The sequence below is a fragment of the Felis catus genome, chromosome F1, assembly GCF_018350175.1.
Source record: "Felis catus isolate Fca126 chromosome F1, F.catus_Fca126_mat1.0, whole genome shotgun sequence".
NCBI classification, from domain to species: domain Eukaryota; kingdom Metazoa; phylum Chordata; class Mammalia; order Carnivora; family Felidae; genus Felis; species Felis catus.
In genome coordinates this window covers 42556638-42565283 of record NC_058384.1, presented here as the reverse complement: position 1 = coordinate 42565283, position 8646 = coordinate 42556638, and the positions used below count along the sequence as shown (strand labels likewise).

At 52.2% G+C, this 8646-nt stretch overlaps 1 protein-coding gene across 17 annotated transcripts in view; it reads left to right on the top strand.

Annotated features, from left to right (window-relative positions):
* Positions 1 to 2164: 2164 nt before the first annotated feature.
* PLEKHA6 (pleckstrin homology domain containing A6) overlaps positions 2165 to 8646 on the top strand; it is a 142904-nt gene continuing 136422 nt past the window's right edge. For 5 of the 17 annotated variants that reach the window (XM_023247805.2, XM_023247810.2, XM_023247804.2 and 2 more), the window contains exon 1: positions 2169 to 2282. In XM_023247805.2, coding sequence (XP_023103573.2) covers positions 2200 to 2282 — 83 coding nt within the window. In that variant the 5' untranslated portion in view covers positions 2169 to 2199. Of the gene's footprint in view, positions 2283 to 8646 lie in introns of all 17 variants that reach the window. The other 12 variants (XM_023247815.2, XM_023247813.2, XM_023247802.2 and 9 more) reach the window with 8 other exon arrangements.

The window sequence follows — 8646 nt, the reverse complement described above, 5'->3', positions numbered from 1 at the left end:
GGAGGGGAGTCTGATCCCTGACCCTCCCAGCCTCCCCCGTTCAGGAAGCTAGTGGCACAGGGCCTCACCTGTGCTTCTCAGGTGTAGCTCTGTTTTGCTCTCCAACACAGCTTTTTTGGTTAGAAACCCATAGGATCTGAGAAGGGAGGACAAAGTTGGGTGTGGGGTTCTACTACTCCTCTGCATCCGCAGAACGGGCTCAGCTTTGACCTGGCATCCGGGGGTCAACTTGGAAACGTTGGCAGTGTGAATTCCCAGAGTTGGAGGCAAAATGATGTAATGGCAAGAGTTCTGGCCCGGACGTTGGTGGGCACATCCTTGTCTGCCACCACTCGCTCAGGGACCTTAATCAGCCCCTTCTCTTAGTTCCTCAGTTTCCCATATTTAAAACAAGAGGATTGGACCAGATGTTCTCTGAGGCATCTTCTATCTTCGCTATCAGATGCATACATGTTACGTCCTCCAGGTTGAGCACTGGGATACCTGGGAAGGCTCACTGTCTGTTTCTTTTTCCAGAAAACACGCTCTACGCACACCTCAATGAGGCTCATGGCTATATTCAGCAGACCCCTAAATAAGGTCCCAAAGTACAGGACTGTGGTTAGAGTTAAGGGATGTTCGCAGCTATGACAGTATCAGTCATCCTCAAACATTAATTAGGTGCCCCAGGTCGGTGCTAGGACTACAGAAATGCGTAAGATGAGCCCCTGCCTCATGCAGATGAGTAAATCAAGGATTGCATTACAGTGTGATAAGTTCCACCACAGGGTTATTAACAAGGCCTCATGACAGGATGGACAGACAAATCTATCTGGGGTGGAGTCAAGCTTGGCTTCCCGGAGGAGGTAACACATGGGCAGACGCGATTTCCTAGGTGGAACAGGGATCAAATCCCTTAGAATGTTCACAGTGAGCACGCTCACTCCACACATACTTGCCAGCTGCCGTGCAACACGTTGCTTCCTCTAAAGGCAGGTGTCTTTCTCATTGTCTAACGACTCCCTTGGGTGTAACACATGGATCGGAAAGGTGTGCACCTAATAGGAGCCCCAGGGGCTGGTCCGGAGGAAGTTGGGAAAAGCTCACTACACCCGGACTTCCATACAGAGACAGCACAACTGTGGGTTCCAGCAATACTATTTCTGATACGCCACTTTTGAATGTTGGCAACCTGCATTCTGTGCACAGAACACATTCCAGTCCTTTTTTTTTTTTTTTTCTTTTCTTTTTTTCTTTTTTCCGTTCCCTTTCCCTTTTCCTCTTCTGGTGCAAGTTAGGGGGAAGGGACACAAAAGCTGCTGTTCTCTGGGTGTGTTCCTAAGGTCTCCCTCGGATTCTCCTTAGTCATGGCAGGCTTCTTGGAGGAAGTGCTCAGAAACAAAAGTAAGAGCTAGCTTGACTAATGAGGCTGACATCCAGGGCCCCTTGCTGCCCACACCCGTGCGTGCCACCCTTCCCTGCATTTGACCTTTGTTCCTCTACTAACCTCCCTCCAAGCAGAACCAGGTTTGACCACCCGCCCTTTTCTGGTCAGGGGCCGGACGTGTCCCCTAGGTTCGTCATTCAAAGCTCTTTCGGCCAAACTGGTTCCCCGCGCCCCGCGCCGGGGGCTGGGGACCCGCCGAGCTGCCGCTGTTAGTCCTCCCGGCTGTGAATTACCTTCGGCGGCGGCGGCGGCGGCGGCGGCGGCGGCGGCGCGGCCCCGCCTCCCCCGGCCGGCCGGCGGTTCAAGTGCAGGTTCGCAGCTGGGAGCGAAGAGGCGACACCCCTCGCTCGCGCCCGGCGACCTGCTCCTCGGGCGGCGGCGGGCGGGGAGGGGACAGCGCTCGGCGCGGCGGCCAGCAGTCCGGCGAGGGAGCGTCGGAACCCCCCGCGGCGCGGATTGCCCGGCGTTAAGTTGAGGAGGCGTCCGAAGCGGGCTCCGGGCGGGGAGGCGGCGGCTGGAGTGGGGGCCCGGCCCCGCCGGGGTTAAGTCTCGCCTGCTCCCTGCTGCCTGGCTGGCGGCCCGCCGCCTTCAGTGAGAGGCCGGCGCCCCGCAAGGACCCTTCCCCCCCCCCCCCACCTCCGTCCCCCTCCCCGCCTGCGGGAGGGCGGACAGTGGGGGCTGCTGGGCAGGAAGCCCTCCACCCCCCAACTCCCCCCCTCCCCCCTCCGTCAGCCCCGCGCCCCGGGGGGGTGCCCAGAGTGAGAGGGGCCGAGATGGCCGATGAGATTGACTGGCTGGACTTGCCCGGCCGGTGGACCTACGGAGTTGACCGCGGTGGGAGAATCTTCTTCATCAAGTACGTTGGTCTCTCTCGTTTTGCCATTTTATGTTTTCTTTCGAGTTGTCCAACTTGGAAGGTGGCAGGGCGGGGGGCAGGCTGAGCGGTAGGGGGAAGCGATGGCTGGAAAGGCAGGCATGACTAATAAGTTTATCGCCGCCTGTTTGAATGTGTCTCCCGCCTTTTCCTCAATGGGTCAAGGTCCAGCTAAGGCTGGGCATGTCCTCCTCTGGAAAGGCAGGGCGCGGCAGGGCAGGTGCGGGCCTTTCCGGCTGGTCCCCATTCACGGAGGACAGATTGGGGGGGGGGGCGGGCAGCGGGTGCCCGAAGCAGGATGATTGGACCCAGTGTCCAGTGGGCCCGTCATTCCTTTCAACCCCGTCCCCTGAAAGGGCCAGGGGTATGTTCTTTCTCTTGCCCCCCCCACCCCCACCAGATTTCCCTACAGAACACTTGGGCTAAGAGACATCACACCAGGAGACCCTGTCTCAGCCACCAGTTCCTGGCCGTCCCTCATCCCAGGACTCTGTGTTGCCAGGAAGACAGCCCCTCTCCCTTCCTGCTTCCTTTATGGGGCTGTGTGGTCAAGGGGAAGGAGAAGATGCCCACGGCGCATTTGGCATTCTTTAAGGAGAGGGAGCCTCTGCTGCTCTCAGTAATATATTAGTACCGTTATATTAATTTCATAAACCAAAATGGCTCTGGCATAATCTCATTATAACAGAGTGGCCTCGCTGGTGCGATTTTGGCCCGCTCCTGCTATAGCCGTTCTTTGCCAGGATAGAAATCTCCCGATAATGTAGCAAGTCTAGAAGCACAGCATTCTGAACTGTTACCCACACATGATGGGTAACCTGTTTTTTCTGCCTCAAGATAGCCACTCACAGAACATTAGAGCTGAAAGGGAGCCTTGGCTGCAACCCCCTCATTTTTCAGATGGGGAGGTGAGGTCTACAGAGAGGAAGGGTACTTGTTCCAGATAAAACCACTTGTTAATCAGAGCTCAGGCCAAGCCCCGTACCCGCCGACTTTAGAGCACTGCTTTCCCTCCAGCACCGAACTGGAGCCCCAGGAAGCCAGCGGATTTTCCCCTTGCTTCTCTGTTGCCACACTTGCTTTAGGCCTTTCTTCTGTAATTATCATCGCCATGATCATAATTGATGCTGTAATTAGATTATGTTAGAAATTAGCTCCACTGAAGTTCTCGATCCTGGGTCAGATTCTTAAATAACAGAACTCCACCGGTATTAAAACCGGAGTCCCTTTGGTCAGTGGTTTCAGACCTTTGAGTCCATGTAAATCACCCGAGGAATAGATGGAGAAAAGGCCACTTCCTGAGCCCCGCCTCCAGAGATCCACATCTGGGGCGGGGCCTTCGCCTGTGTATTTCCAGGAGCTCCTCAGCTGAAGTGGTTAATTTGGCTGTCCTCCTCTTTCTTCCCAGACTCTTGCGTGCCTTCCAGCTTCTCTTGGCCTTTCACTCCACGAACATTCGAGTAGCCACTGTTTGTGTGCCACACCGCGAGGCATTAGAGATTAAAAAAAAAAAAAACAAAACAGTAAGATACAGGTTTTTCCTTGAAGGTGATAGGGAGAAAATGCAAATAAATACTTGGGAAATAATAGGATATATTCTCGAGGTATTTGCATGATGGTCTAGGAACACAAGAAAAAAAGAAGTGACGTTCTTTGGGGAGCCGAGGGAGAGCTTTCTGGAGGAGGAGACCTTTGGGCTGATTCTGGAGCAGAGGACCAGGGTGAAAGGGGCCCTGAAGCAGAGGCCTGTGGGAAGGAGGGCGCTGATGAGTGCCAGGGCACAGGTTGTCTAGAACACTCTGAGGGGGTCAGTGGAGATGGAGTGGAGGCTGCAGGGGTGCTGCAGAAGAGGGGGCAGGACCAATAAGAAGGGGCAGCTTTGGAGAGGCCTTGTGCGTTAGGCTAAGGGGTTTGAACTTGGTCCTGCAGGTGATAGGAAACCAAAGGAGATTTTTATTTTTATTATTTTTAAAATGTTTATTCACTTATTTGTGTGTTTGTTTTTAATTTTTTTATATTTTTTTATTTTTATTTATTTATTTATTTAAAAAAATTTTTTTTTCAACGTTTATTTATTTTTGGGACAGAGACAGAGCATGAACGGGGGAGGGGCAGAGAGAGAGGGAGACACAGAATCGGAAACAGGCTCCAGGCTCTGAGCCATCAGCCCAGAGCCCGACGCGGGGCTCGAACTCCCGGACCGCGAGATCGTGACCTGGCTGAAGTCGGACGCTTAACCGACTGCGCCACCCAGGCGCCCCTATTTTTTTATTTTTGAGAGAGAGAGAGAGAGAGAGAGTGCAAGCAGGGGAAGGGCAGAGAGAGAGGGAGACACAGAATCCGAAGCAGGCTCCAGGCTCTGAGCTGTCAGCACAGAGCCTGACGCGGGGCTCGAACCCACAAACTGTGAGATCGTGACCTGAGCCCAAGTCAGACGCTTAACTGACTGAGCCACCCAGGTGCCCCTGTATTTTTATTTATTTATTTTTTGTCTTATTTAAGTCATCTCGACACCAAACAGGACCCCGAGATCAAGAGTCACACGTTCTTATGACTGAGTCAGCTAGGCACCCCCCAAAGGAGATTTTTAAGAGGATTGACACCTAGACCTGGGTTTTGTAAGGATCCCTCTGGCAGCTGTGTGGGCAGATGATGACTTAAAGGCTGAACAGGGGCGTAGGGGGAGAAACTTGGGGTTTGGAGAGCAGTCAGGGGTGACTGCTGAAGTCCAGGAGGCAGCTGATGAGGTCTGGATTTAGGTGCTGAGGTTACAGGGAGGAGAGATAGGAGAAATCTTTAGGAGGGTGTTCATTTACGGCCTGAATGTTGGGGAAGAGAGGGAAAAGGAAAAATCAGAGATGAATCTCAGAGGTTTTAACTTGAGTGTGACAGAGATGAGGCGTATGGGACAGGGAATGGATTTTAGGGGGCGTATAGATTCAGGGGAAAGTATTGAATTTGAAGTCCCTGCGGGACCTTCAGGAGGTCATGTCTGACAGGCAAGTGGATGTACAGACAGCGGCCTGGGCTGGAGAGGAAGTCCTGGGAGTCGTTGCATAGGGTGGAACCGTCCAGAAATGTGTGACCAAGACGATGGGGGTACCCAGGCAGCACCAGTGGAGAAGGAAAGGATAGAGGAAGAGAGACCAGAGATTGCAGGACGGTTGCGAGGGAAGGGCACTGCCCTAGCAGGAGGAGGAGAGAGATGGTAAGAGGAAGGAACGGTCGAGAGTGGAAAGGCCAAATGAGCTTAAAACTGGAAAGTGGCTAGAACTAAGGAGGTCTTTACTGACTTCTAAGAAAAGTGGGTTCAGGGGAGGACTGAGGACAGAAACCAGATTGCAAAGGATGGATGAGAGGGAGACCGGGAAGTGGGGACAGCTAGAGGGGACCAGTTTCCGAGAAGGATGCTGGGTCAGTAAGAAGAGGAACAAGCTGGGAGGGGAGGCGGAGGGTTCAGACCAGAAGACAAAGACCAGAGTGGGGCTAAGCAGACGATGACCTGAGAGGGAGAGAGAAGTGGAAGAGACAATCTTGTGATACTCAATAGAATAAAGTTCTGGAAAAAACAGGAGATGACGGGGACTATAACCCGGGCAGAGAGATTAGCCTTACGTGGAGGAAGGCCGCTTCTTCATGTAGAGACGAGTATTTTTAAAAATTTTTTTTTCAATGTTTATTTATTTTTGAGAGAGAGACAGAGAGAGCGTGAGCAGGGGAGGGGCAGAGAGAGAGGGAGACACAGAATCTGAAGCAGGCTCCAGGCTCTGGGCTGTCAGCCCAGAGCCCGATGTGGGGCTCGAACCCATGGACCATGAGATCATGCCCTGAGCTGCAGTCGGACGCTTAACTGGCTGAGTGAGCCACCCAGGTGCCCCTAGAGACAAGTATTAAGGTGGGGATATGGGTGCTTTGGGGGGTGGCTGGTTGGGCGTATTGAGGAAGCTCCTGACTGATGGTTTCTGGTTTTTCTTGAAGTAAGTGATAAGATTGTCCATTGAGAACGGGGAAGGGGGAGGAAAGAAGAGGCTGGTGAGGGGATTGAGGTTGACGGGGAAGCTTTAGAACACTCTGCAAATGGCAACTGGCCGGGGCCCCTGAAGAAGATGCTAGGTGGCACTTAGGGACCAGCTAAGCGTGGGGACTGCGGGTTTGCAGTGACATCGGTCCTCCCAGTTTTACAGTTCTCTGCCAGCCCAAAGCCAGGGGTGGAGACAGCCTGTGACTGCATCGTTCTGGGCCAGGAGCTGGCAAGGGGAGTAGCAGAACGACAGGGGAAAGACGTTGAGGTTGCGGGATCGTGTCCACCTCTGTGACCCTGGGATTGTCCATGATGTCCAGGACGCGTGGAGATGGTCGTCTGAGGGAACGATGTGAGAGGAGAAGAGGAATCGGGGCCAGAAGGTGTCCGGGTGGCTGTAGAGGAAGTGTAAGGGCGTGAGTTTCCCCGCACACTTAAAAGTTCACACTGGCTGACTTTCCTCTTCCTGGGCTTCCTCTCCCACTGCCTCCCGGCACCAAAGCCCACGACACAGGGCATCTCTGTGTCTGCACAATGGTTCGAGGGTCCTGGGGGCACCAGAACGGTGGCTTTGTTTCTTGTCTCCTCGGGTGAGTCCACTGGGAAACCCCGTCCTGTAGCAGGTGTCCAAACTCAGAGAAACATTAGTGGAGTCCGGTGAAAAAAGAAAGCATGTGTCCACACGAAGACTTAGGCATAGGTGTGCCTGGCAGCTTTGTTTGTAATGGCCCGACCTGAAAACAACCTGAATGTCCATCACCAGGTGAGTAGATGGACACCGTGGTGTATTCTATGATGGAATACTGCTCAGTAATGAAGCGGAATCAACTATGAACACACGTTACCACGGAGAGGGAAGGGAGAGAGAGAGAGAGAAAAGAAAGGGAGAGAAGGAAGGAGAGCAGGAGGAAGAAAATAAGAAAGAAGTCAAAGAAGTCTAGCTTGCATGATTCCTTTATATAAAATTCTAGAAACTCTAGAAAATGCAAACTAATCTGTAGAAACAGGAAGCAGATTAGTTGTGGTTGGGGGGGGCGGTGCAGGCGGAAAGAGCTGACAGCGTGGGAGAGAGGAATTGTGAGGGGGCACAAAGGAAAATTGGGGGGTTCACATCTCGATTTTGGTGATAGTTTCACAGGTATATACACATGTCAACACTTTACATGGTATGCTTTAAATATGTGCAGCATTGTACATTGTATATCTTACTTCAATAAGAATTCTTAATGAGATTTGTTATATGAATTAAAGTATTAAGGATACTTTAACATCAGCGAGTGGAGTCCTGTCCTGGACTCCAAAGCCTGGATGATGCAGGTGATACAGACTCCTCTCCTCCACGTGCCTGGGTTGGCCCAGAAAGTCAGGTGCCTCGTGTGGGTCACATCTGGCTCTGGAAAAATTAATATCATTTGGTTGGTGGGGGTGGAGAAATGTTGATGGGTTCATCTGCCTCCCAGTCTAGACCCAGCGGATCTGGGGTCTTGGGGAGCCCAACTTGCCGGGAGTGAGGTATTAGAATCCTGACTTCATCACTTATTGATCATATGATTTGGGGCAAGTCCCTTAACCTCTCTGAACCTCAGGTTCATCATCTGTAAAATTCCTCATGTGAAGGACTGTTGTGAACGAAAATATTTAACATTGAGACACCCAAGGACTAGGGGTTCACCCAGCCTCCTCCTCTTGTATCCGTTGAGAAGCTGCCAGTTAAGTACCTTCACTGTTCTCCCCAGAGACTTCACCTGTCACCCCAAATGTCACCTCCTTAGCACACCCTTCGTGCTGTTCCCCTTCCTTAATTTCGTCCCGGATAGCACTTCCTCCTCTGTGGTGGGATAATGCTCTTTATGCGTAGCTATAATAGGGATAGGGTATACTTCCTATTATATTACATTGCAACCGTCTTTTTATATGTCTGTTTCCCCCGTGGGTTATAAATTCTTTGAGGTCAGGGTCAGATGTTATTTATTTCTGAATCCTCAGCATCTACCCAGTAAATGCTTTGTGCATGTGAATGAATGAATGGCTGTGTGGATTCATCTATCTCACGTGCCTGGGATCAGACCGTCAGTGTTGGTGTGAATTGGGAGAGGGATGTCCTACTCCGGGAAGCCTCTATTGTATGACACTATTGTATCTGACACTTTTTTTTTTTATGGGTTTTTGGGGTTTTTTTTGAGACAGAGAGAAACAGAGCACGAGCGGGGGAGGGGCAGAGAGAGAGGGAGACACAGAATCCGAAGCAAGCTCCAGGCTCTGAGCTGTCAGCACAGAGCCCGAAGTGGGGCTCCAACCCAACAACCGTGAGATCGTGGCCTGAGC